The sequence below is a fragment of the Caretta caretta genome, chromosome 23 (genome assembly GCF_965140235.1).
Source record: "Caretta caretta isolate rCarCar2 chromosome 23, rCarCar1.hap1, whole genome shotgun sequence".
Taxonomy (NCBI): domain Eukaryota; kingdom Metazoa; phylum Chordata; order Testudines; family Cheloniidae; genus Caretta; species Caretta caretta.
Window position 1 is genome coordinate 1400751 of NC_134228.1, and position 27009 is coordinate 1427759.

A 27009-nucleotide genomic window follows, 5' to 3' on the forward strand; every position below is an offset into this window, starting at 1 on the left:
AGAAGTTGCTACCCCGGGAGCAACACTACGCGGCCATCGAGAAGGAGTGCCTGGCCATGGTGTGGGCCCTCAAGAAACTAGAGCCCTATCTCTTCGGGCGGCACTTCACCGTGTACACCGACCACTCTCCCCTGACCTGGCTGCACCAGATGAAAGGAGCCAACGCCAAGCTCCTGAGATGGAGCCTGCTCCTGCAGGATTACGACATGGACGTGGTCCACGTGAAGGGAAGTGCCAACCTGATAGCGGATGCGCTGTCCCGGAGAGGGGGCCCCGAACTTCCCCAGGTCACTGGTCACAGTGACCCCGCTCAGTTCAGTCTCGAAGGGGGGAGAGATGTGACGATGTGACTCAGCAGGGAGGGGGGAGTGTTGACCTGGGAATGTGCCCTGGGGATGGGAGACCTGAGAGCCTGTCACCTGAGCCAGGAGGGGGAGGGGGAGGTGACACCTCTGCCCAGGAATGTGAACAGAGGCTGCAGCAGGGAACCTGCTGGGTGGGTTTAGTTGGCAGTTTGGAGGCTGGGGGGAGGAACACAGGGAACCCCAGGGCTGGGGTCTAAGCTCCCTGCTCCCCCAGAAGGACGTGATTGAGGGGTCCTGGTTGTACCCACAAGCTCTGTTGTGGACTGTGTTCCTGTTGTCCAATAAACCTTCTGTTTTACTGGCTGGCTGAGAGTCTCAGTGGATCCCAGGAAGAGGGGTGCAGGGCCTGGACTCCCCCACACTCCGTGACAACAAGCACCCCCCTGCTGGCTCAGAAAGCATCTTTTTTTTTTTTTTTTTTTTTACAAACACCACATGGAATTTAAATAGGGGTGGGGGTTCTTAACCCCCCATCAATAAATACACATGCTCCCCTCCCCCACAATTCCCTTCCCAACCCTGCTTCTCTGGGGCAGCAGCTTCTCCCACAGCAGAACCTTTGGAGCGGTTGGTGGGTGCGGTGGGATCTCAGCCTGCTGAGGGTGGGGAATGGGGTCAGCAGCAGAGTGGGGGATGGTAGAGTAGGCGCACAGTAAAGAGGCTGGTCCATCCAAGAGGCCCCCCCCCACCCCCAGGTAGGTCTGGTGCCCCACACCGGCTGTGGGGGGGTGTACATTCATGGGTGGTTCCCTGGTCTCCGGGGGGGCGCAGTGCCAGGTCAGTGGGACATGTCGGCGTCCAGGCTGCTGGAGTGCAGTGCCCCCCCACAGAGGGGCACCGTGCTGTCCTTGCTCTGACCCTCCATGTCTATGTCCAGCAGCGTCTGGCGGGCACTGGCGGGGTCCGGTGGCTCCCCGCCGACCCTGCCCTGCTCCCCCTGCGTCTCGCACCCGCTGCCCGGGGACGCGCGGTGAGTCCTTCCGAAGGAGACGAGTTTCCAGGGGTCGAGGCGGGAGCGGGAGGGCGAGGGGCGGGGCCGGGGCGCGAACTCCAGGGTCTTGGGGCGCTCCACAGCCGGGTCCTTCTCAGGGGGCCTGCGCCGTGCCGGGGGTGGGAAGAGCGTGGGGGGGTCCAGGGTCTCCTGGGAGCCTGTGGGGAGGGGGGAGGAAACCATCTTAGCTGGCCTGGGTGACTGCAGCCCATTAGCCCCCCCAGAATCCCCCCATAAAGCCCCCCTGAACCACAGGCCCCCTCCCTCCACCTCACAGTCCCAACTCCTCACACCGCCTCCACCCCCCCCCAGCACCACTCCCCAGGCACCCCACCCAGGCCCTCCATGGGGAGCAGGGAGCCCGGACTCCTGGATTCGACCCCTGGCTCTGGCAGGGGGAGTGGGGCCTAGGGAGTTGGGGGGGGATGAGAAATGAGGGCCCCAGGGACCCCAGAACCTGGGAGGTGGGAGCTGGGGACCCCAACAGGCTGGTGAGGTGGGGTGGGCTGTGGTGGGGCATGGGTGTGATAGACGCAGGGATGGGCAGGTCAGCGAGGGGGACGGGGAGGCAGGGAGGGGCTGGGGGGCTGAGGGGGGGGTTGGGGAGGCAGGGAGGGGCGGGGGGTGAGAAGGGGGTTGAGGTTGGGGGTCAGGGAGGGGCTGGGGGTGAGGAGGGGGTTGGCGTGGAGGGTCAGGGAGGGGCTGAGGAGCGGGTTGGGGGTCAGGGAGGGGCCGCGGGGGGCACGACCCCTGTATCATGTTGCTCAGGGGGGCGCTGGGGCACCCCCCACTCACCGGCCGTGGGCGCCCCCTGCTGGCTGAGCGCAGCCTGGCGCAGGGCCCCGTCTGAGGGCGTGCGTCGGTGCCCATGGGTCACCACCTGGGCGGCCGTCACGTGGGTGGGCGTCAGCGACTGGCGCGGGCCCCTCTTGAAGCTCTCGGCCCGGAGGTCCAGCAGGGGGTTGTGGGCGGGGGGGGCGCCGGGGGGGGGGCCCCGTGGGGCGGGGGGCCGGGCCGGGCGGCTCCTCGGCCGCGGGCAGCAGGGACTTGGTGGAGTTGCACTCGCAGAGGGAGGAGAGCGAGAGCAGCGTGAGGGAGCTGGGGGGCCCCTCGCCCCGCCGGGAGCAGCCCCCCCGCGGGAACGGGCCCCCCGCCACCTCCCGGCCCAGCTCCAGCAGGTCGCTGCCCAGCCCCACGGAGGCCAGGACGGAGGCGCAGCCCAGCAGAGCCCACTCGCTGCGCCTGTGGGGCCCGGCTCGGTGCAGGCCCTCGGCGCCAGGGGGCAGCTCGTCCGCGGGCCCGGGGGCTTGGTCCTCGCCCCCCGGCAGGGGGAGGGGCGGGTAGGGGGAGTGGGGGGTGCTGCCCTCCGCCTCCGCGTACTCCTCTGGGGAGAGACAGACAGACAGACAGACGGACAGGGGTCAGCGCCAGGGGAGGGGCACAGCGACCCCCCCCATCCCTTGCCCATGGGCCCCTCCCGCTGGGCCTTCGCCCCCCATCTCCCTCTTCTGGGCCCTGGCATCCCCTGGGGGGCGTCGGGCTCCTTGCCCTGAGGCCTCTAAGCCAGCCAGGCTCCAGGGTGCTGGGCTGGGGGGTGGCTAGCACGGCCCCTCGCCCCACGGCTGGAGGCACCAAGCCCCCCTGCTACTTCCCCCGACATGCCCCCCACGCTGCCCTCACGCCTCGGGGCCTGGGCCCCGCCCCCCCACGTACCCATCTCCGTCAGGCTGGCGAAGCCCCCTGCCATGGGGGCACGTTTCGGGGACTTGCCCAGGTTGGGGGCGCTGGACGACCACTGCTTGCTGCCCTCGCCCAGAGCCTTCAGCCTGCGCCAGGAGAGACGGTGAGATGGCTACGAAGTGAGTGCCCCCCGTGCCACCCTGCCGGTGCCCCTCCCTCCCGACCCGCAGCCCCCTGCCAGCCCAGCACTGGGCCCCCCCAGCCCTGCCGGTGCCCCTCGCTCCCGACCCACAGCCCCTGCCAGCCCAGCCCTGGGCCCCCCCAGCTCTGCAGGTGCCCCTCACCCCCGACCCGCAGTCCCTGCTAGCCCAGTCCTGCCCCCCAGCTCTGCCGGTGCCCCTCACTCCCAACCCATGGCCCCCTGCTAGCCCAGCCATGAGCTCCCCGCCATCCAGCCGGTGCCCCTCACTCTCTGGCCCCATACCGCTCCTCCCCACCGAGCCGCTCCTTCTGCAGTGTGGAGCTGGGCCCCCACGTGCGCCCCTTCTTCTTGTTGCCCCCCAGCTCCTCCTTCTTCAGCCCCGCGCTGCGGCCCCACGTCTGGCTGCCGTCCACGGGCGTGACTGCAACGAGGGGGTTAGTGGGACGAGTCTCCCGCACGGCAGTTCATCGGGACCCGGGGGGCGGGAGGGGGGATTCTGGGCTCAGTACCCCTCCCAGTAGGAGCTATGGAGTGGGGGGAGCGGGGAGATGGCCGGGGGGCGTCTCCCCAGGGTTACCGCCCAGTGCGGGGGGAGGGGGGAGACATTGGCTCATAATGCGCCAGTTCTTGGGTCTGGTCCTGGTTCCTGGATCCGGGACAGGAGCCGCAACCATTCCCCGGCCCCGTAGGGACCAGCCCGCACAGCCGGCCTCCGGGGCAGCCCCACAGGGTGCCTGGCCTGAGGCCTGGGCAGCAGAGACCCAGCAAGGGAAGGAGGAATCATGGCAGAGCTGGGGGGCAAATTCACACGGATGGTCCGCAGGTGTGGGGGGGACTATGGAGGGTGATGGGGGGCTACGGGAGGTAATGGGGTACTCACGGCGGGTGGCCCACAGACGGGGGTTGGGGGACTATGGGGAGTGATGGGGGAGAATGGGGCACTCACGGCGGGTGGCCCACAGACAGGGGTTGGGGGGCTATGGGAAGTGATGGGGTACTCATGGCGGATGGCCCACAGACGGGGGTTGGGGGGCTATGGGGAGTGATGGGGGGAATGGGGTACTCACGGCGGATGGCCCAGAGACAGGGGTTGGGGGGCTATGGGGAGTGATGGGGTACTCACGGCGGATGGCCCACAGACGGGGGTTGGGGGGCTATGGGGAGTGATGGGGGGGAATGGGGTACTCACGGCGGATGGCCCACAGACAGGGGTTGGGGGGCTATGGGGGGTAATGGGGTACTCATGGCGGATGGCCCACAGGCAGGGTCTGGGGGGCTATGGGGGGTGATGGGGGGGAATGGGGTACTCACGGCGGATGGCCCACAGATGGGGGTTGGGGGGCTATGGGGGGTAATGGGGTACTCACGGCGGATGGCCCACAGACGGGGGTTGGGGGGCTATGGGGGGTAATGGGGTACTCACGGCGGAAGGCCCACAGGCAGGGTCTGGGGGGGCTATGGGGGGTGATGGGGGGGAATGGGGTACTCACGGCGGAAGGCCCACAGGCAGGGTCTGGGGGGGCTATGGGGGGTGATGGGGGGGAACGGGGACTCACGGCGGATGGCCCGCAGGCGGGGGATGATGATGGGGCTCGCAGGGGGGCTGGTGCCGTTGGCTCCGGTGCCTTTCCGCTTGTCCAGGGTGGGCGACGCCTGCACCGTGATCTTGTGTTGGAAGCCTGGGGGGAGAGAGGCCAGGTCAGCCCGGAGCCCCAGCCCCCCTGGAGCCCCCCAAGGCAGCGGTTACAGCGGCGGGCGCCCTGCACTGCCACAGATCTCCCCAAGCAGGTTCGGGGCCCCGACTTCTGGTAGCCTGACACTGCGGGCGGGGCAGGGCCGGTGGTTATGGGGCATATGGGGGATATGGGGAGTATGCAGGGAATATGGGGCATACAGTGGAGTTATGGGGCGTACGGGGGGTAATGGGGCATACGGGGTGGATATGGGGCATAATGGGGGGTTATGTGGTGTATCGGGGTTATGGGGCATATCTGGGGATGTGGGGAATACAGGGCGGAAATGGGGCGTATATGGGGCATACGGGGAAGTTATGGGGCATACAGGGGAGTTATGGGGCAAATGCGGGGGTTATGGAGCATACGGGGGATATGGGGAGTATGGGGGGAATATGGGGCATACAGTGGAGTTATGGGGCGTACGGGGGGTTATGGGGTGTATCAGGGTTATGGGGCATATGTGGGGATGTGGGGAATACAGGGTGGAAATGGGGCGTATATGGGGCATAAGGGGAAGTTATGGGGCATACGGGGGGTTATGGGAGATATGGGGCATACAGGGGAGTTATGGGGCAAATGCAGGGGTTATGGGGCATACGGGGGGTTATGGGAGATATGGGGCATACAGGGGAGTTATGGGGCAAATGCGGGGGTTATGGAGCATATTGGGGGGTTATGGGGCATACGGGGGGTTATGGGGCATAGAGGGGAGTTATGGGGCAAATGCAGGGGTTATGGGGCATACGGGGGGTTATGGGGCATACGGGGCATACAGGGGAGTTATGGGGCATACGGGGGGTTATGGGGCATACGGGGGGTTGGTGGTGGTACAGGAAGTTGCTGAGATAACCGGCCTACGACTTTACCCAACCAAAGGGCCACTGGAGGAGAGCGCAGCTCCCACGGTGCCGTGATGTGACCCGGTAGTAACGAAGCCGGGAGAAGGCGCCAGCCCGGGAGCGACTGGTTCCGCCCAAGGCTGGGTGACGCCTAAGCTGGGCACCAGAGGAGCAGAAAACAAGGGACCAAACGGGCGTCAGGATTTCGGTCTAATTGGTGGACAAACGAAGGCGGCTGGATTGTTCCACCCGTCGCCAGTTTGGGGCCCGGCACAGAGGTGCTGGGGCTCCGGGCAGCTGTGCTGGGAGCATCGTGGCTGCGACACCAGCCCCCGGGCCCTCCCCGCTGAGCACCCCTGGGGTCCAGGGGAGATCCCCGTGACGAAGCGGGACTGTTCTTAATGTGTCCTCTGAACAGTGAGGGGGTGCCTCGGTTTCCCCTAGGCAGTTCTTAAGTCTCCAGGGGGTGGGGTAAGGGTGTATGATCGTTGCAGAGCCCTAGAGGGCAGGTGTGTGCAGGAGTCTGGACACAGAGAATGGCCGACACCCTGTTTCCTGGCCACTGATGGTCTGGGCCCTTCCCCCCCTGCAAGGTGAGAGCTAAAGGGCTGGAGAACAAAGGAATCCGGTGACCTCCTGGCCCGGGGAAAGGGACGAAGCCCAGAGGAGGAGGGGCTGGAGGGGGAGTCAGTTTGGGGCTGGCTGGGACATGGAGTGAAGGGCAGACGTGGTTGTCTGGCTCACTGCCCCCCAAAATGGACCTGGCTGAGGGGTCCTGTTCTCTGCACCTACAAGCTCTGTTTTAGACCATGTTCCTGTCATCTAATAAACCTTCTGTTTCCTCGGATGGCTGAGAGTCCCGTCTGACTGCGGAGTTGGGGGCAGGACCCTCTGGCTTCCCCAGGACCCTGCCTGAGCGGACTCGCTGTGGGAAGCACACGGAGAGGCAGGGGATGCTGAATGCTCCGAGGTCAGACCCAGGAAGGTGGAAGCCGGGTGAGCTGTGTGTCCTGCAGACAGGCTGCTCCCAGAGAGGAGACTCCCCCAGAGTCCTGCCTGGCTTCGTAGGGAGCAGTTCCAGAGCATCGCCCGGGGACCCCGAGACAATCCCAAAGAGAGTGGGGAAACAAGAGGGCCTGGCCAGCTCCGCTGGCCCGAGCAGGACCTATGCAGGAGGGGGACCTGACCATGCCAGCCAGACGGCATCCCTATGCGGGATCCAGAGCAACAGCTGGCATGGCCAACCTGCCCGCCCAGAGCGTCCCCTGTGGCCAAGCTGCCCCGGATCCTGAGGAGATTGGCTAGAGCCCCATCTCTCCTCTCCCACCCGTGTCTGCGGTGGCCACGGCAGGAAGGTGACTGTCAGTCTCAGGGGCGTAGCTGGGCTGGTCCCCGGATGTTAGAGACGAGGGGGGAGGAGACGTCAGGAGCAGAGCTCTGCCAAGCTCGTCTCTCACCAACAGGAGCTGGTCCCCCCCACAATCTCTCTCGCCCCTGATTCAGAACCGACCGAGAGAACTAACCCCCTCAGCAAGAGACATGCACTGTGATGGGGCACTGGCCCCACCCTGGCCTCTAAGGGGTTACTCGAGGCCTGGGGAAGTTGTGCAGGAGGCAGCCAATTTGAGAGGGGCTGAGAGAAACAGCCAGTCAGGGCCCGGCAGGCCCATATAAGAAAAGCTGCAGGGCCAGGCAGGGCCAGTGACCCTTTGGAGCTGCAGGAGGCAGGGTGGGCAGCCGGCAGCCTTGAGGGAGCAGAGCCACTCGCAGGGACCGGGGGCGCTGGCGAGAACTCCTGCCTGGCTGCTGGGATTTGCAGGCTGATGCAAGGGCGAAGAGGGTGGTGGGCCGTGGGGAAGTGGCCGGACAACTGGCTGCCGTCACTGCTGGGGAAGTGGCGGGATAGCTGGACTGCAGCACTCGCGCCTGGAAAGGAGGGGTGCAGGGCTGGGGGGCTGCATGACAGAGGATGCTGTGGTCCTTGGAGTGATGTGGGTCCAGGAGCGGATGTGACAGTGGGCGAGGCACCATTGGGTGACTGTGTGCCAACCTGTGGGGCTAATCCCATGGTGGGGGTGGGGGGTACCTGAGGGCAGGCTGAGGTGGTTGTCTAGCACAGGAGGGCTGGTAGGGGTGCAGGGGGTTGGTGGGGGGCAGGGGTTGCAGCAGGTACCTGAGGGCAGGCTGATGTGGGCGGGGGGCACAGAGGGGCCGGTGGGGGTTGCAGCGGGTACCTGAGGGCAGGCTGATGTGGCTGGGGGCCACAGGGGGGCCGGTGGGTACCTGAGAGCAGGCTGATGTGGGCGGGGGGCACAGAGGGGCCGGCGGGGGTTGCACCAGGTACCTGAGGGCAGGCTGATGTGGGCGGGGGGCACAGGGGAGCCGGCGGGGGGCACAGGGGGGCCGGCGGGGGGCACAGGGGGTACCTGAGGGCAGGCTGATGTGGGCGGGGGGTACAGGGGGGCCGGCGGGGGCACAGGGGGGCACAGGGTTACCTGAGGGCAGGCTGATGTGGGCGGGGGGCACAGGGGGGCACAGCGGGTACCTGAGGGCAGGCTGATGTGGGCGGGGGGCACAGGGGGGCCGGTGGGGGGCACAGCGGGTACCTGAGGGCAGGCTGATGTGGGCGGGGGGCACAGGGGGGCTGGCGGGGGGCACAGGGGGTACCTGAGGGCAGGCTGATGTGGGCGGGGGGCACAGGGGGGCACAGCGGGTACCTGAGGGCAGGCTGGTGTGGGCGGGGGGCACAGGGGGGCCGGCGGGGGGCACAGGGGGTACCTGAGGGCAGGCTGATGTGGGCGGGGGGCACAGGGGGGCTGGCAGGGGGCAGAGGGGGGCACAGGGGGTACCTGAGGGCAGGCTGATGTGGGCGGGGGGCACAGGGGGGCTGGCGGGGGGCACAACGGGTACCTGAGGGCAGGCTGATGTGGGCAGGGGGCACAGGGGGGCCGGCGGGGGGCACAGGGGGTACCTGAGGGCAGGCTGATGTGGGCGGGGGGCACAGGGGGGCACAGGGGGGCCGGCGGGGGGCACAGGGGGTACCTGAGGGCAGGCTGATGTGGGCGGAGGGCACAGGGGGGCCGGTGGGGGGCACAGTGGGTACCTGAGGGCAGGCTGATGTGGGCGGGGGGCACAGGGGGGCCGGCGGGGGGCACAGGGGGTACCTGAGGGCAGGCTGATGTGGGCGGGGGGCACAGGGGGGCCAGCGGGGGGCACAGGGGGGCACAGCGGGTACCTGAGGGCAGGCTGATGTGGGCGGGGGGCACAGGGGGGCCAGCGGGGGGCACAGGGGGTACCTGAGGGCAGGCTGATGTGGGCGGGGGGCACAGGAGGGCACAGGGGGGGCACAGCGGGTACCTGAGGGCAGGCTGATGTGGGCGGGGGGCACAGGGGGGCCAGCGGGGGGCACAGCGGGTACCTGAGGGCAGGCTGATGTGGGCGGGGGGCACAGGGGGGCCAGCGGGGGGCACAGGGGGGCACAGGGGGTACCTGAGGGCAGGCTGATGTGGGCGGGGGGCACAGGGGGGCCGGCGGGGGGCACAGCGGGTACCTGAGGGCAGGCTGATGTGGGCGGGGGGCACAGGGGGGCCGGCGGGGGGGCACAGGGGGTACCTGAGGGCAGGCTGATGTGGGCGGGGGGCACAGGGGGGCTGGCAGGGGGCAGAGGGGGGCACAGGGGGTACCTGAGGGCAGGCTGATGTGGGCGGGGGGCACAGGGGGGCTGGCGGGGGGCACAACGGGTACCTGAGGGCAGGCTGATGTGGGCAGGGGGCACAGGGGGGCCGGCGGGGGGCACAGGGGGTACCTGAGGGCAGGCTGATGTGGGCGGGGGGCACAGGGGGGCACAGGGGGGCCGGCGGGGGGCACAGGGGGTACCTGAGGGCAGGCTGATGTGGGCGGAGGGCACAGGGGGGCCGGTGGGGGGCACAGCGGGTACCTGAGGGCAGGCTGATGTGGGCGGGGGGCACAGGGGGGCCGGCGGGGGGCACAGGGGGTACCTGAGGGCAGGCTGATGTGGGCGGGGGGCACAGGGGGGCCAGCGGGGGGCACAGGGGGGCACAGCGGGTACCTGAGGGCAGGCTGATGTGGGCGGGGGGCACAGGGGGGCCAGCGGGGGGCACAGGGGGTACCTGAGGGCAGGCTGATGTGGGCGGGGGGCACAGGAGGGCACAGGGGGGGCACAGCGGGTACCTGAGGGCAGGCTGATGTGGGCGGGGGGCACAGGGGGGCCAGCGGGGGGCACAGGGGGGCACAGCGGGTACCTGAGGGCAGGCTGATGTGGGCGGGGGGCACAGGGGGGCCAGCGGGGGGCACAGGGGGGCACAGGGGGTACCTGAGGGCAGGCTGATGTGGGCGGGGGGCACAGGGGGGCCGGCGGGGGGCACAGGGGGTACCTGAGGGCAGGCTGATGTGGGCGGGGGGCACAGGCGGGCACAAGGGGGCCGGCGGGGGGCACAGCGGGTACCTGAGGGCAGGCTGATGTGGGCGGGGGGCACAGGGGGGCCGGTGGGGGTTGCAGCGGGTACCTGAGGGCAGGCTGATGTGGCTGGGGGCCACAGGGGGGCCACAGGGGGGCCACAGGGGGGCCGGCGGGTACCTGAGAGCAGGCTGATGTGGGCAGGGGGCACAGAGGGGCCGGTGGGGGTTGTAGCAGGTACCTGAGAGCAGGCTGATGTGGGCGGGGGGCACAGAGGGGCCGGCGGGGGTTGCACCAGGTACCTGAGGGCAGGCTGATGTGGGCGGGGGGCACAGGGGGGCACAGCGGGTACCTGAGGGCAGGCTGATGTGGGCGGGGGGCACAGGGGGGCCGGTGGGGGGCACACAGGGGCACAGGGGGGCCGTCGGGGGCACAGGGTTACCTGAGGGCAGGCTGATGTGGGCGGGGGGCCGGCGGGGGGCACAGCGGGTACCTGAGGGCAGGCTGATGTGGGCGGGGGGCACAGGGGGCCGGCGGGGGGCACAGGGGGTACCTGAGGGCAGGCTGATGTGGGCGGGGGGCACAGGGGGGAACAGTGGGTACCTGAGGGCAGGCTGAGGTGGGCGGGGGGCACAGGGGGGCCGGCGGGGGGCACAGGGGGTACCTGAGGGCAGGCTGATGTGGGCGGGGGGCACAGGGGGGCCGGCGGGGGGCACAGCGGGTACCTGAGGGCAGGCTGATGTGGGCGGCGGGCACAGGGGGGCCGGCGGGGGGCACAGCGGGTACCTGAGGGCAGGCTGATGTGGGCGGCGGGCACAGGGGGGCCGGCGGGGGGCACAGCGGGTACCTGAGGGCAGGCTGATGTGGGCGGGGGGCACAGGGGGGCCGGCGGGGGGCACAGTGGGTACCTGAGGGCAGGCTGATGTGGGCGGCGGGCACAGGGGGGCCGGCGGGGGGCACAGCGGGTACCTGAGGGCAGGCTGATGTGGGCGGGGGGCACAGGGGGGCCGGCGGGGGGCACAGGGGGTACCTGAGGGCAGGCTGATGCGGTTCCCGTCCCGCAGCTTGAGGCGGCTGCGTTTGAAGTGGCCCTTGCGCCCCTTGACCCGGGGCCGCTCCTGGTGCAGCTGGTCCATGAGCAGGTGCAGTTCGCGCTGGACGATGTCGATCTCGCGGGCGGCCAGCTCCTGCTCGCGCCGCCGGAGCTCCTCCTCCTGCGTCTTCTGCTCCTGGGCCGCCCGCAGCAGCTCCTCCTCCCGGCTCCGCAGCTCCTGGGGCACGGGGGGCACAGTGTGGGGCACGGGCCAGCACCCGGGAAGGCCGTGGGGCGGGCAGTAGGGGGGGTACCAGGAGGGATCGGGCGCTGGGGGAGCTGTGAGGGGATGGGAGGCGACCCAAAGGGGGGCTGTGCCATGCACGGGCAGTATGGGGGGGTCCCAGGAGGGATCAGTGGCTGGGGGAGCTGTGGGGGGACCGAAGGGGGGCTGTGTTGGGGGGGGCTGCAATCCAGGGGGGTAGGGGGTCCCACTGACCTTTTCCTTGGTGCGCAGTTCACTGAACATGTGCTGGATTTCCAGCTTCCAGTCGTCCTGCAGCGAGTGGAAGACGTCGAGGGCCATGGAGAACATGGCCGAGTGCTCGATGGCCACCAGCCGCCCCAGGATGCTCCCGAAGGGTGGCCGGGCATGGGGGTCGGGGTCCCAGCATTCTGTGGGGAGAGAGAATCAGCCAGGCCCAGGGGCACCCAAAGAGCACCCTCCCTCGCACCCCCCGTCTCCCCTGGGCACTCACCTGCCAGCAGGCGGGCGAAGGGCTCGGGGCAGGTGGAGGGAATGGGCAGCGTCAACTTGTTCATGGCCACGCCGTAGGCCACGGCCAGCGCGTCGATCTCCCGGTACGGCACCTCCCCAGTCAGCAGTTCCCACAGCAGCACCCCAAAACTGCAGCACAGGGACAGGCTGGGCTGGGGGGGGCGCCGAGCATGGGTCTGGGGGTTGGAGTGACCCCCCCATCCCACCACGCTGTGAACCCCCCTCCCCCAGCCCGTTGGGATCCCGCCCTCTCCCTCGTACTGATCCCCACTCCCCGCGGGCCCCCCGCTCTGCCCCGGCACCTCCAGACGTCGCTGCTCTTGGAGAAGCGCGAGAGCCGGATGACCTCTGGCGCCATCCAGGCATAGGTGCCGGCCGCGCTCATCTTGGTGGTCCTGTGCCACTCGCGGGCCAGCCCGAAGTCCGTGATCTTCAGCGTGCGGCCGCCCAGCTCCCCGTCCTCCATCTTCTCCAGGATCAGGACTGGGGGGGGGCAGGAGAGTGAGGGGGGCGTGAGGGGGCACCCAAGGGGAGGGGGCACCCCCTGACTGGAGTACGCCAGGCTGCCATGTCCCTTGACTGCCCCTCCTTTGCCAGGTCAGGGGCCGGGGGAGGGGTCTGGGGCCCCCCTTGCTGCACCCCTGCTGGGGCCCATGCCACAAGATGGGGGGTGGGGTGCACAGGGGTTCATGTGTCTCCATAGCAACTATACAGCCCTGCTCCGGCCTGGTGCTGCTTGGTACTGGTGTGGCCCACTGGCTGCCAGCACATTGGGGTCAGCCCCATGGCCCCACTCAGGGGTGCTTGGGGAAGGGGGGGCGCCGGCTCCCATCCAGCCCCAGGGTGGAGACTGGCTGGCTCAGAGGGACAGGGGCCTGTCCCCGCTAGGGGGCTCCGGCTCCCATCCGGCCCCAGGGCAGGGACTGGCTGGCTCAGGGGGGTGAGGAATGGGGCAGGGGCCTGTCCCCGGTAGGGGGCGCCGGCTCCCATCCGGCCCCAGGGCGGGGACTGGCTGGCTCAGGGGGGCAGGGAATGGGGCACGGGCCTGTCCCCGGTAGGGGGCGCCGGCTCCCATCCGGCCCCAGGGCGGGGACTGGCTGGCTCAGGGGGGCAGGGAATGGGGCACGGGCCTGTCCCCGGTAGGGGGCGCCGGCTCCCATCCGGCCCCAGGGCAGGGACTGGCTGGCTCAGGGGGGCAGGGAATGGGGCAGGGGCCTGTCCCCGCTAGGGGGCTCCGGCTCCCATCCGGCCCCAGGGCAGGGACTGGCTGGCTCAGGGGAATGGGGCAGGGGGCCTGTCCCCTCTAGGATGCCAGTCCCATCCTGGTACACCTGCTTTCCTGCCAGCAGCTGTTCAATGTGTGAAGTGAGTTTGGCAGGTCTCAGTCTGTTACCAGTGGTGTGGGCCCCACCTGCATCCCAGGGGCACCCACCCGCCCGCGGAGCCAGTCCTGGGGGCCAGTGCTGCCCCCCGCCGGCCCCTCGCCCGGCACTCACTGTTGATGGATTTCAGGTCGCGGTGGATGATGGGCACCACGGCCTCATTGTGCAGGTAGTTCATGCCGCGGGCGATCTGCACGGCCCAGTTCACCAGCACGTCCGGCGGCACCTTCCTGCCGGCCAGGGCTCGGCTGAGGGGGCCGCCCCGGGCGTACTCCATCACCAGGCACAGGTTGGGCGGCTGGAGGCACACGGCCTTCAGGGCAACGATGTTGGGGTGGTGCAACATGCAGAACAGCCGGGCCTCCTGCCGGACGCTCTCGGCCGTGGCGCCGATGTCCTCGTCGGGGTCCTGGCGCGCCGCCTTCACCGCCACCTCCTCCCCCCGCCACGCGCCCTTGTAGACCTTCCCGAAGCCCCCCACCCCGATGATCTCGTCCAGCAGCAGCTCCTGGAAGGAGATCTCCAGCGGCAGAGGGCAGGGCCCGCACGGGGGGCCGCTGGCCACGTAGTCACAGGGGAAGACGCCCACCTTGCCCTCGATTTTCCCCGTCCACCAGCCCTCGTCTCCCGACACGGTGGAGTCCTGAGAGAGCACCTCCACCAGGTCGCCACGCCGCAGCGTCAGCTCCTCTTCCGCCGCTGCCTCGTAGTCGAATACGGCCGTCCAGAAGGGATGGGGCTTGTGGCTCCAGACCCCGCCGCTGTCCTCTGCCCCGTCCCCGGCCTCCTCGCCCGGCAGCGCCTTGTGCCCGGCCTCCATGCTGGGCCCTCCGCGGGGACGGCCGGCCTAGATCGCCGACGGCTGCTGGGACATGCCTCCTGGCTCCGCGCTGGGACAGCCGCCCGCCTTTGCCGGCCCCGGGACTGGCCCCCGGTGCGCGCTCCCAGCTCTGCAGCAGCATCCAGAGCTCCCAGCCCGTCGCCCCTTGGCTGCAGCCCGGCGGGCAGGGGCCGCAGGTGGGTGGGCGGCGCTACGGACTAACCCCCGCAGCCCAACGGCACGGCTGAGAGCGTGGGCCTTCCCCCGGCCGGCAACGCCGACCCCCCGGGAGCCTGGCTGGGGACCCCTGCACCTCTCAATGGCGCAGCTTCCCTTTGAAGCGAGGGCCTGGCGCGTCCGGCCTTTGCATCTCTGGGCGCCGGCTCTGCCTGGCCGCGGTGCTGAGCGTCGGCCGCGGACTCGCTCAGAAGAAAGGAGGCTTTATTCTTTCTTTGAGGACAGATAAATAGAGGACCCGCCTGCGCGGACAGAGAGCGGGGGCCCAGGCTACACCAGGGACCGGCTCGGAGCCTCGGCTCTCCCCGGCTTGGGTCCGGCTCCGTGAGGCTGGAGGCACCCAGCAGCCCGCGGGCGGTGGGTGACCCGGCGCCGGGGGGTCAGGGCACGAGGGCTCCAGCCGGCGAGGTGGCAGGACGGGCCAGCGCCGCTCACCCGTATGTCACCGGCTCAGGGGCCCGGGCTGGCGGGCACAGGCCAGACCCAGCTGGGACACACCGACTTCCTGCCACCCAGCGGCTGGCAGAGCGTCCTCCTCACCTGCTCCCGGCTGGCGCCCCAGCAAGGTGCACCCACGCCTGGCCCAGCCCTGGCCCCAGCTCGCTGGCTCTCTGCGCGCCCCGCGGGCTGGAAGCCCGCCCAGCAGCACCCCACGGCGGGGGGGGGGGGCACCCCACGGGGGGCGGAGCGGGCACCCCACGGCGGGAGGGCGGGCGGAGGGGGGCACCCGGCGGCGGGCGGAGGGGGGCACCCCGCGGCGGGAGGGCGGGCGGAGGGGGCACCCCGCGGCGGGAGGGCGGGCGGAGGGGGGCACCCCACGGCGGGAGGGCGGGCGGGGGGGGCACCCCACGGGGGGCGGAGCGGGCACCCCACGGCGGGAGGGCGGGCGGAGGGGGGCACCCCACGGCGGGCGGAGCGGGCACCCCGCGGCGGGCGGAGCGGGCACCCCACGGCGGGAGGGCGGGCGGAGGGGGGCACCCCCCGGCGAGCCCCGCTCCCTTCTCAGCTCGCCTCTGTCAAGCCCGCAGCCTCATCGCCGCAGGGAGCTGCCAGCTCCTCTCTCCGGGCCCCCCCGCGCATCCTCCTCTGCGGCACCGGGGGGCGGGGGGCCGGCGGGGGTCACCCCCCCTTTCTACCCCCCACCTGGCTTTGCAGCGGCCAGCGCCTCCCCCCCCCGGAACTGCAGCGCCCGCTCACCCAGCCGGAGATCGGGGTGCAGGGGGGCCCTGGCGGGGGGACGCCGCCCCCCCTCAGCGCATCGCCCCGCTCCGGCGCCTCCCCGGCCCGTGCCAATGGTGTCCGCGCGCTCCGCCGGCCGTCAGCTGGTCTGGGGTGTCCAGGGACCCGGCGAGCCGCCCCGGTGCAGGCTGGGACTCGTAGTTCTCGGGGCCTTTGGGGCGGGGGGGCGGGGGGAGGTTGGGGAGCCCAGCCCCCGGCTGCTGCGCCCCTGCAGGGAGCCCGGGGCCAGGTCGGGCAAGTCGCCTGCTCTGCGCCCAGAGAGCCCGGTGCCTTCGCTGGGCCCCGGCACTGCCCCCCCCCACCGCCGGGCCTGCCAGAGCCCCCAGCCCATCGCCCCTCGGCTGCGGCCCACCGGCCCCCGCACCCCGGAGCCGCAGGCGTCGGAGCCTCCCCCCCCACCGGGCGCCGCGTGCCGGGGCAACGCGAGGCCCCTGCCACGCCCCGGCTGCGGGGGGCAACGATCCCGAGAGTCGGGGTCGAGACGAGCGAGCTGGCATGTGGGGCGACTTGAGGGGCATCCCACGGGACGCCCTGCCCTCCGCCGGCCTCCCCTGCCCGCCCAGCCAGGTTCACCAGACGGCGGCCGCTGAGCTACGTCACGCGCGGATCCGGGGTGTGGAGGGTCGCTCAGCTCAGCCCCAGCGCTGGAAGGAAACCACGGGTGAACAGCAGTCACGGCCCACCCCAGAGGTGGCTGCATCTCGGTGCTGGGCAAGCGATCCCTGTTTAAACAGCTGCTCCCTCCGCCAACCCCGAGGCAGCTGCAGTTCCCCCTTAGGTAAGTGCTGCCTGGGCCCAGTCGCTGAACAGCCGCTGAACAGCTGCCACGTTCCACCCCAGAGGTGGCTGCATTACAGCGGCTGAGAAAAGCACTGTGTATTGTATGACTGCTTCTGGGTATGACAGTAGCACCCAGAGGTCCCGACCGGGCTGGGGGCGCCCCGGTTGTGCTGGTCGCGGCACAGCGTGAGAGACGGTCCCTGCCCTGAACAGCTCAGTGCGTCGGTATCCTGTGTGCCGGAGGAACGAGCCCAGGGCAGATTTTCTGGTGTCTTAGCAACAACGAGGCAGAGCAACGTGCTGATTACAGGATCATTGTTCTCGCCACACGGAGGTTACCGCAGCCGCAAGCGTAGAGGCCAGAGGGCCTCCCGGGTCCTGCCATCCTGCCCCCCAATCTGTTCCCAGCCCACGTGCGGCAGAGCCAAGGAGAGCTTGCTGGTCTCCGCCTCCCGGGCCCCCAGCGGTACCGCTGGCTCTCCCGTGGCCTTGTCCGGAGGAAGCAGGCACTGGGCACGCTGCGGCACCTGCTCCTGCTTTCCCTGGCCTGGGGACGCCCGCGGGAAGGGCAGCTCGCTGAGCCCAGAGGTGTGGGAGGCTGGCCGGGCACTGGGCCGGAACCCAGGAGACCTGGGGCTGGTCCTGGCTCTGCCACGGCTCTGGCCTAGCGTTGGGCAGGGCGCCATGCAGAGCGTGGGGGAGGGGGACTGGAGCCGTCCAGAGTCACACGGGGCGTCAGCAGCGGAACCAGGGATGGATCCCAGGCGTCCTGAGTCCCAGGCCTCCCCTTGTTCCACCTGGCAGCACTTTGGGGCAGAGCCTGGGCCCCCCGGCACATCCTAGCTGGGGCTACCCCAACCCACGGGTGTCCCAGAGGGAGGTCTCACCGCCAGGGCTGCCCTCTGGGGCTGGGGGCACCCGAGACAGGTCACTGTGGGGGCCCCGGGCGCACGGCAGGCAGGCGTGACTCTGGAGCGGTCCCTGGCGGGGCTGCTCCCACCCAACCCCCTCTGGCTGTTTCCCTGTCAGCCTCCGTCCGTGGCAAACCAGCCCGACGGGTCCGGCAGCCGGCTCCAGCCTGCTGGGTCCCAGCACCCAGCAGTGGGGGTCAGGCTGCTCCCAGCGGTGGCACTGTGAGGGCAGAAACTATGGGCGGGGGTGGCTAGGGAAGCCCAAGGGCAACAACTGGGGGTGTCTGGAGATGGAGGGACAGACATAGGGGAGCCCAGACACACACAATGGGGTGGGCTAGGGAAGGAATCAGCTTCCTGCCCGGGGGCTCCACCTGCGCCCCGTGCTGAGCTATGTGGGGCTGCCGATGGGACCTTGCCGGGTGGGTGGGGCAATCCGTGCTGAGTTGGGGCCCCGGGCCGGCCACCCCCACAGCCACCCCCAAGGCCAGAGCCAGCGATCCAGCCTCAATATTCAAAGAAGGATCCAGGGAGAAAATTCTTCTTTCTGCCCATCCTTCCCTGGAGTCCAGCCAGCCTGTCACCCCTCGCCAGTGTCCATCCATAGAGCCTGGGCAGCTCCAGCCGTGGGCCTCTGCCTCTGGGCACCGCCAGCCTCCCGGCCCGGGTACCCACACCCAGAAGAGCGGGGTGCTGTCGATGCCACAGCGACCCCCTCCCCCGTTGCTGGCTGCGGGAGGCAGCTGATCCACGCGGGCAGGGCACCCGACGTATCGAACACGAGAGTCAAACAGCAGCAGCGTCTCCTGGGGCCGTGACGTGGCACCAGCTTTATTACAGACTTGGCTCCGAACGCAGGGGAGGGGCGGCTGGAGCTGGCCCTCCGGGCAGGGATCGGAGCCACCTTGCGCCGCAGGGTCCCCTGGGCCCCTCTGGCCCTGGCCCTGCTGGGGTGGCGCCGGGGGAGCAGCGCTGGGCTGACTCTGAAGATAGAGCCGCTAGCTCACCAGACAGGCTCTGCCGCGGATCAGAGCCCTGCCCTTCCAGCCCCTCATCCCACCCCCACGTGCAGCTGGGGCTGCTGGCCCTGGCCGACCTGCGGCGCCACCCTCCAGGCCAGGGCCACGCTCCCGAACCGGGCCTCCCCCCGCGGCTGCAGGGTGTGCACATTGTTTTGGTAGCTCAGGGGGATGACGCCGCGGAAGCTGGGCGGCTCAGGCGGGTTCCGGGGGGCCCGGTGCAGGATCTGGTAGAGAACTCGCTGGCCCAGGGTGGCCTCGCTCTGCCCCTGCGCCTCCCACGTGACCTGGGCCATGCCTGGGAGGGACTTGCCGCTGTGCCGGTCGGCTGCCCCCAGCTGCCGGATCAAGGCGCGGCTCAGGGGCCGCTGGAGGCTGTAGAGCTCGCTGAGCCGGTGGAAATGCTCCCACCAGGCCGGGGAGAAGGGCCCGTGGCGCTGCTGGAGGGCGAGCAGCACCTGGTAGAGCGCCAGGAACTTGTCCTCGCTCGGCAGTTGACGCTCTCCCACCTCGGTCCCGCTGGCGCCGGCGGCCGGCGGCCGGTCCGGCAGGTACAAGTCGACCTTCTCCCACCGGCTGTCCACGGGCACCGCCTCCTCCTGCTCCCGGGGCCTCCCGGCCCTGGGCTCATGCTGCTGGAGCCTCTGGTGCCGGGCCTGGGCTCTGCCCAGCTGCAAAGCCGGGGGCTGCGTCTTGCGCCAGGCCTCCTCGCCCTCCCTGGGCGCGGCCAGCTCCAGGCTGGACTGCCCCGGCCGGGCCACCTGCTCCCACCAGGCCCACTCCTGCCCCATCCTCTCGGCGCTGGCCTGCAGCCGGGCCCGGGCGGACGCCAGCAGCTCCTTGGCCAGGCCGGGCTCGGGGCCAGTCTGGGCCTGGAGCAGCTTCGTGGACACGGTGGCCTTGGGCAGCTGCTGCCCGGGACTGGCCAGGAGGGCGCAGAGTGACACTGCCCTGCCCAGGTCGTCATCCTCCTCTCCCAGCACCTGGGCCGCCATGGCCAGCGTGGACTCCAGCGCCACCCTGTGCTCCACGGAGGGGCACTGCCCGAGGGCTTGGAGCCGGCCCAGCAACTCGGCCGGGTCGGTGCTCTCCAGCCTGGCCGGGTCGGCCAGGGTCTCCAGCAACGGCTGAATTCTCCGCCAGACCTGCCCCTCGGCCCCCCCAGGGACCGCCCCCGGGCTGCCCCGGGCCAGCTCTTCCTGCTGCACTGCCGGGGCCTCGCACGCCCTGCCGCCCGGCACCTGCTCTGCCCCCTCGGCTAGGCCCCCCTCAGCTGGGGCCCCCTTGGCCAGGCCCCCTTCAGCCCTTTTGGCCCAGGCCCCCTCGGCCTCCTGGGCCAGGTGCGTGCCCAGCCTGGCCACCAGCTCCTGGGCAGCCGAGGAGCTGTCGGGCAGGTCCCAGAAGACGGAGCTGCTGGACTTGCCGAGGCCGCAGGAGCTGCGGTGCTGGTCCAGGGCCAGGCGGGCGGATGCCAGCAGCTCCTGCAGGGTCCTGCGGTCGTCGGCCGAGGGGGCGACGCGCAGGGTGAGCAGCTTGCAGAGGTCGTCGCGCCAGCGGGCGCTGTCGGCGCCGTACTGGCGACTGGGGTCGATGAGGAAGGGGTCGGAGGACTCGGGGCGCATGGCCTGGGCCAAGGGCTGGCTCGGCTGCCAGGACAGGGGCTCGCCCGGCTGCTGCTTCTGCAGCATCTGCCTCTTGAGCGTCTCCTGGTAGAGCTTGGTGCGCGGGTCCTGGCGCGGGCCCAGGGGAGCCTGCCTCACCCTGGGCAGCTTGACCGTGGGCACCTTGGGGGACAGGCCGCCCGGGGTACCGGTTGGGCGCTGCTGTCTCTCCGCCTCGCCGCCGGGGCCCAGCCCCTCGCCGCCGGGGCCCAGCTCCTCGCTGCCGGGGCCCAGCCCCTCGCCGCCGGGGCCCAGCTCCTCGCTGCCGGGGCCCAGCCCCTCGTCGCCGGGGCCCAGCTCCTCGCTGCTCGGCACCATAATGGGGGCCGTGAGCCGCTGGGCCCTGGGCTGGATCTGGGGCAGCTTGTCCTGTGGTGGGCTCTGCTTCTTCGTGCCAGGGGCATCTGTGGCTGCACCTGGGCGGGGTGGAGACGGGGTCAGACTGGCAGTGAGGGGGGGCACCCTGACACTCAGCCCTCCCCCCCGATGGCAGGGGGTGCCCCCCTGGCAAGGCCGGGCCTGCAGACACGCCCTGCTCTGGAGAACAGCGCGCCCCTCTGGCTGCTGGTGAGTGTGAGGGAGTGTCCCTTTGCCCCCCCCGGGGCTCCAGTGGGGGGAGAGAGGGGAGTTGGCCCCCCGGCTCCAGCTGGACGTACCAGAGCTCCTGGGCAGCTGGGTCTGCTCAAAGAGCTGCAGCCTCTTGGCCTGGCCCTGGGTCGGCTCCACACCACCTGCCTCTGCGGCCAGCAGCTCTGACGCCTTGAGCCATTGGATGCCAGGTCCCTGGCCCCTGGCCCTGGGCTCCGGGCACTCGTCCGCCAGGTGCAGGTTGTCCGTCAGCCTGGTCTCCACTTGAGCCAGGAGGATCTCCAGTTCTGTGACGCTGAGTGGGGCTGGTGCCCACCCCAGCCCCTCTGCCTCAGGCCCTGGTGGCTCCAGCCCGTACGGCACATACACCCCGCTGATAGTGACGGGCCTAGGGCAGGCAGAGCAGAGAAAGCGGGGTGAGGGGCATGGCAGGGGGAGCCCAGCGCCAGCCTGCATCTGATGTCACTCGAGGGTGGGTCTAACTTGCTGGGACCCCATCCCCTGCCCGGGTCAGTGCGGAGTCCCAGTCGCTGACAGTTGGAGTGGGGCTAGGAAAGCCAGCCCGTCCTTGCACGGTCTGGTGGAGTCGCTCCGCTGCTTTAACGGGCCCAGGCACCAACCTGCAGCAGCCATTGGCTCCCCTCGCCCTGCACGTGGGGTTACGGTGGCTTTCTGCTCCATTTCTGCTTCCCAACTTCCAGGTCCTGTCCTGCCCCGTGGGCACGTAGAGCAGCCTCAGGGCTGCTCTAACTCACATTCACCCCAGGGGTCCTGGGGAGGTGGGGGCAGAGACTCGCCACAGTGCAGCGTGACCCAGCTATGGCCCTGATCCACCCCTATGATCCCGGGGAGGGGAGACAAAGAATAGCCACAGTGCAGGACCCTCCAGCCACGCTCCCGCCCCGCCCCACCCCCTCCACTGGGGGCTGGGAGCAGGGCCCTCATGCCAGCCCCACACCACCTGGGGAGGCTGGTCTGTACGGGGATTCCCGCAGGGCCGGTCCCGCCAGCGCTTGGCACAGAGGGGCCTGAGTGTGACCGAGAACCGGGGGGCGGAGAGGGAAGGACGGGCCCTGGGGGCACTCACGGCTGCTCCTTGGCGGGCGTGGTCTGCCCCTTGATCGCCTTCTGGAGGACGAACTTGTCGGGGATGCCGGCGACGGCGGTGATGAGCGAGCGGGCCTGGTCCCGCACCTGCCTATCCGGGTCCAGCAGGGCCTGGGCCAGCGGCACCACGTCCCTGCGGCTCAGCAGCTCCATCTCGCCCAGGGTCTCCCAGGCCGCCCGCCGTATCTGCCCGTTCTCGCTGGAGGTGCCCTGGTAGAGGCGGGCGGCGGCCTCGGCCTGCAGCAGCGGGGGCAGCACGTAGGCCTGGCTGATCTGCACCAGGGCGGCCGTGCACAGGCGGTAGCCGGAGAGCGGCACGTCGTCCAGCTGGCCCAGCACGGCCCGCAAGACGGCTGCCAGCGTCAGCTCGCTGGGCTTGTGCCTCAGCCAGTTCTTGGCCGCGATCTCGGCCAGCACGTCCTGGGGCAGCTCTGTGTCCACGAAGGATGTGGGCTGGTCCTGCAGCTTCTGCTCGGCCTTCCCCTTCTCTGCCGGCTCCTCCTGCCACCGGGACGCCGCCGGCTCCTGGACTGGGACTGGCTTCCGCGGCGGCAGCCGCCGGCGCGGGGTCACCTTGAGGGAGCAGTGGAGGTGCGGGGGCGTGCCCAGCGGCCAGAGCCAGGCCCTGATGACGGAGTTGGAGACGTAGCCATCCGGCCTGATGGGCCTCGGCCCCTCTGGCAGGAAATGCTTCTGGAGCTGCAGCCCTGGCTTCCCAGGTGCCTGGGGCTCCTCGCTGCCCGGTGGCTCCGCCGGCGAGGGCAGGGGCCTCTTGGTGCGTGTCCGAGCGGGCTGGAAATTGGGAGTGAGCTCCGGCGCCCTGGCAGGGGCCTCTGAGCCAGGAGAGGCACCTCTCTCTGTCTTGGCACTGGCCACCACCCTGGCCACGCTCTTGACCACTGTGACCTCCCGGTGGCTGGTGAGGGCCTCCATGCCTTCGTAGCACTTGGACTTCTCGCCCGCCCAGAGGTACCTGGGCACAAAGACCGTGTCGAAGGACAGGAGGAAGTTGGGGAGGAAGGGCAGGGGGTCCTCGACTACGTCGTCCCCCACCCTCCGGGCAGCCAGCGCCTGGAGGTGCCTGTGGGGCAGGTACTCCAGGCAGGAGACGAAGTAGATGTTGGTGCCGCAGCCCTCCAGCAGGTCACCCCGCAGGCTGGCGAAGCAAACACAGCTGATCTTCAGGCTGGTGTCGAAGTCCACCAGCAGGACGCCCGTCAGGGACCACACCCGCACTGAGCCATCCGCGGCCCCCGTCAGCAGCAGCCGCAGCGGGTGGCAGTAGTCCAAGGAGGTGATGGCGCAGGAGTGCAGGGGGCAGGTCTCCAGCCAGTAAGGGTTGATCTTCCTGGGCACCAGGGCGGCCTGTCTCCAGAGCCTGAGCCGGTTCTGCTCGGTCAGGGCGCAGAGGTAGCCTGGCAGCAGCAGAAGGCTCTGGATCCGGCAGTCGGTGCTGGGGATGACGACCAGGGGCCGGAGCGCCAGCTCGCTGCCCGTCAGGCCCACGTTGGACAGCACGATCCGCTCGTCCGCGCCGTAGGAGCAGAGGAAGTTGGACTCCGGGGAGCAGTAGGACATGTCCGTGCAGGCCGAGAGGCTACACAGGGCGCCCACCGCCCCTCTGTGGATCTGCTGCTCCGCCAGGTGGTGGGCGTGCTGGGAGACCAGGCGCACGTGCCCGCTCTGGTGCCCGCTGAACACGAAGCCAGCGGGCTGGGTGCCCAGGCCCAGACGGCAGAAGGCCAAGCACAGCACCTTGTCGTCTCTGTTCTCCGTGGTGCGCAGGATGTACTTGGCCGGGCAGGGACAGGTGGTGGTGTCCAGGACGTAGACGTCGGCCGTCCCCACGGTCACCACCAGCTCCTCCCGCTCCGGGTCGTAGGCGTAGTCCAGGGCCTTCTCCAGCCTGTGGAAGGGCCAGGTGAGGAGGAGCAGCTCCCCGGTGACGGGCGAGAGGAAGCGGGTCACCCCATCCTCAGTGGTGGCCAGGATGCGGGCTCTGCCGGGGCCACAGGTTACCCGGGCCAGCCTGCGCAGGCCGGAGCCGGCGGCGTTGAAGAGCTGGTAGAAGCTGCGCAGGGCATGGAGGGAGAAGCTGTACTGTGACCGGCAGTAGAACACGCTCTCGGTGACGAAGCCCAGCTGGAAGACAGGCTCGCCCAAGGCCAGCCGGCGCAGCGGCTCGCAGGTGCCCAGGCCCCACTCCTTGAGCAGCCCGTCCAGCGACGCCGTCAGCAGGGTGTGCGTGGCCGGGCGGCACACCACGCTGGTCACGGCGCTCAGGTGGGCCTTGAACTGCCGCTCCTGGCACCCCGTCTCCAGGCTCCACAGCTTGACGTGCCCGGCCAGGTCGCCCACGTACAGGTGGCCCTGGGGCCCGTGGGCGGAGCAGCAGGTGAGGGAGACGCCCTGGCTGAGCTGGAAGGCCCGGGTCTCGGCCCGGCGCTGGCAGTCGTAGAGCCGGATGGTGCTCTCGCAGAGGGCCACCAGCGCCCGGGCGTCCCGCTCCACACTCAGGCAGTGCACGAACTCTCCGCCGGCCACTCTCACCGCCCACGAGATGCTCAGGCCTGGCACAGGCCCCAGGCTGAAGGCCCAGAAGTTGATGGTGCCGATGGCCCCCGTGACCAGCTCGCCCGTCTCCGGGTTGTAGCACATGCTGGTGACGGAGTGCGGGCAGCGGACGGCCCCGAGGAGCCGCAGGCCCTGGCTGTGGTCCCCGAAGAGCCGCAGGTGCAGGTCATCGCAGTAGGTGACCAGCAGGCGCAGGCTGGGCACGTGGGAGACCTGCAGCACCTTCACCCGCTGGGCCATGGGGACGTCCTTCTCCACCACCGCGCTCTCGTCTGCCATGCGCTGCAGCCAGACCCGGGCCTGCAGGGGCGTGCATCATCAGGGCAGGGGAGCAGAGCAGGTAGGCCGTGCGTGCATGCATGTACAGCACCTTGCATGACAGGGCTCTGCCTGTGTTCACAGCACCTCGCACGACAGGGCCCTATGGATGTGTATGTGTGTGTACAGCGCCTTGCACGACAGGGCCCTGCGTGTGTGTACAGTGCCTCAGATAACAGGGCCCTACGTGTGTACATGTGTGTACAGCGCCTTGCACGACAGGGCCCTATGTGTGTGTACAGTGCCTCAGACAACAGGGCCCTACGTGTGTACATGTGTGGACAGCACCTTGTACGACAGGGCCCTGCGTGTGTACGTGTGTGTACAGTGCCTTGCACGACAGGGCCGAGCATGTGTGTGTGCAAAGGAGGGGCCCTAACCCTGCCCCAAGGCCCAAGCATGGCTGTCATAATTGATCATCAACCATCGGCAATCAGTGAGGGGCTCTCCACCCCCAGCCGGCGCCCAGCCAGCGATGAGCAGAACCCGCGGAAATGCCGTCTGTGCTGGCCGATGGGCGCGAGCCAGCAATCGGTGCCCAGCCATTGCCACTCGCCTGGCAATAAGAGCGGGTGGCAGCTGCTGATCCATTCTCAGCGCTGAGTCACTGGCCCTCGGCAGCTGGGTGCGAGCGCCGGCCGAGGCTCGGTGCGTGGCCCCCGTTGGGAATCCCCGTCCCTAGTCAAGGCTTGGCGGTTTAGAGTCAATAGTCGATGGAGCCGCTCAAACTTCTCCACCCGAAGGTTTAGGGTTTTTAACCAAATCAGCTTTTTTCCAAAGGTGAAACTTGGGGGTGAGTTGTGGGGGAATGATCGGGGGTTGGTGACATTTGCCCTTTTTTGCACCATTTCCTGCATTTATTTTTTCCCCCCTTGCCATCGGCAGTGACAGTGTCTCGGTATAGTGCACCCACCCTGTTTGTACCGGAGCGGGGGCAGTTTCTGCGAAGGAAACGTTTCGAAAATGGTTTGGGGTGAGCAAGGCAGGCAGAGGTTGGATGGAAAACGTGCCTTGTTCGAAACGGTTCCTGCTTCTCCAGCAGCTCCCCTCGCAGAGTCAGAGCCGGGGACGTGAGAGACAAGTGATGCAGCTGCTCCTCTGAGGACAGGACTGGTGGGGAAACCGAGGCACGGGGGAAGTGCCTTCCTGACAGTCAGATGCCAGTTGTCTGACTCCCAGTGTGGGCTGAGCGGGGAGGTCAGGACTTCTGGGTTCTGCTCCGAGCTGGGGGCGGGGAGACAAGTCAGTGGGGTTAGAACAGGGGGCTGGGAGCAGAGTGCCCTGACCACAGCATTTCAGGCTCCCCCAGCCGCTTTCCCTGGGGCAAGGGCAAGAGGTGGAGGACGCTGCCCCCCATGCGGCAGATCGTGGTGGAGGGCATGAGGGGCACCAATCCCCCAGGCGCATCTCAGGTGGGGGGTCTCACCTGATCCTGTTTCACCCCCGGACCTCCCCAGGAGAAGCAGACGAAGATGTTGGCGGTGGCAGTCGGGTAGAAGCAGATGCGGGGCATGAGGTGAGGGTGGCGGCTGGCCCGGTACACAAGGGAGGGTCTGTCGCTCAGCAGCACCGGCGTCCCGGGCGCCGCCTTGGGCAGCTCCTGCGTAGGAAGGAGGGACAGTGAGGGCGATTTGCCCTGGTGCCTGTGACCGCAGGTGCTGCCGGCTCCGACCAGCATGGGGCTGCCACCTTGGGGGCTGAGGGGGTGCAGGTTATTGCCAGCAATGGAACCCCAGAGGAGGGTGGAGCAGGACACCCCCCCGGCCATGGCACCTCTCCCCTCCAGCTCCCTGGAGAACCTGGCAACGTCTGTCACGCTCAGGGCAGCTCTCCCTTCTCCGAGCGACAGGCTCAGGCTCTCTGCAGACCCAGGCAGCGTTGTTGGAACCAAGGCCCAAATCTCGCTGGAAGGGGGGTGCGGCGTCTGTACATCCGCCGGCTGCTGGGGTGTCTGCCTGGTTCTATGGGTGCATCTCTACAGGAAAGGAGCAGTGTGGAGCAGTAAATGGCCCCCCGCTTCTCCCAGCCCTCACCCCGTTACCTTTGGCATCTGCAGCTTTTGGGAGATCTGAGATTTCAGGTTCTTCCATGTGGGGATGATCCTGGCAGCTCCCAACATGGCAGCGCTGGTGGGGGGCGGCTTATCCCGCGCGACTGCAGAAGCCAGGAGGTGACGTCGGGGAGAAGCAGCAGCTCAGAGCAGCCTGGGAACCGGTGCGAATTCCCTGCTGGGATTCTCTAGCTGGAGAGCAGGTGCTGCCCAGAGAGCTTCCATGGTCAGTACGCCCTAGTGGGGTCAGGCCCCGTGCCCCATTCCCTGACCCCCCGCCCC

General features: G+C 69.6%; 2 protein-coding genes across 2 annotated transcripts; both read right to left on the bottom strand.

Annotated features, from left to right (window-relative positions):
• Positions 1-756: 756 nt before the first annotated feature.
• On the bottom strand, positions 757-15179 carry MAP3K10 (mitogen-activated protein kinase kinase kinase 10). The gene is given in 11 exon segments (XM_048832880.2): positions 757-1514; positions 2152-2365; positions 2367-2740; positions 3070-3182; positions 3521-3659; positions 4795-4917; positions 11261-11501; positions 11763-11938; positions 12022-12170; positions 12344-12524; positions 13538-15179. Coding segments are annotated over 11 exon segments (2787 nt in total). The 5' UTR covers positions 14244-15179; the 3' UTR covers positions 757-1143.
• Positions 15180-16834: 1655 nt separating this feature from the next.
• On the bottom strand, positions 16835-26796 carry WDR87 (WD repeat domain 87). Its single transcript, XM_075122655.1, has 6 exons — positions 26719-26796; positions 26104-26277; positions 21766-24674; positions 18471-21066; positions 18082-18216; positions 16835-17206 (listed from the first exon to the last, which is right to left on the bottom strand). The coding sequence occupies exons 1-6, from the start codon at positions 26794-26796 to the stop codon at positions 16835-16837; spliced, it is 6264 nt and encodes a 2087-aa protein (XP_074978756.1).
• Positions 26797-27009: the final 213 nt, after the last annotated feature.

Coding starts and splice junctions, on each gene's coding strand:
- WDR87 (XM_075122655.1), bottom strand. CDS start 26,796: ATGTTGGGAGCTGCCAGGATCATCCCCACATGGAAGAACCTGAAATCT. Junction 26,278..26,718: donor AAAAGCTGCAGATGCCAAAG/GTAACGGGGTGA, acceptor CTTCCTACGCAG/GAGCTGCCCAAGGCGGCGCC. Junction 21,067..21,765: donor ACGCCCGCCAAGGAGCAGCC/GTGAGTGCCCCC, acceptor TGCCTGCCCTAG/GCCCGTCACTATCAGCGGGG.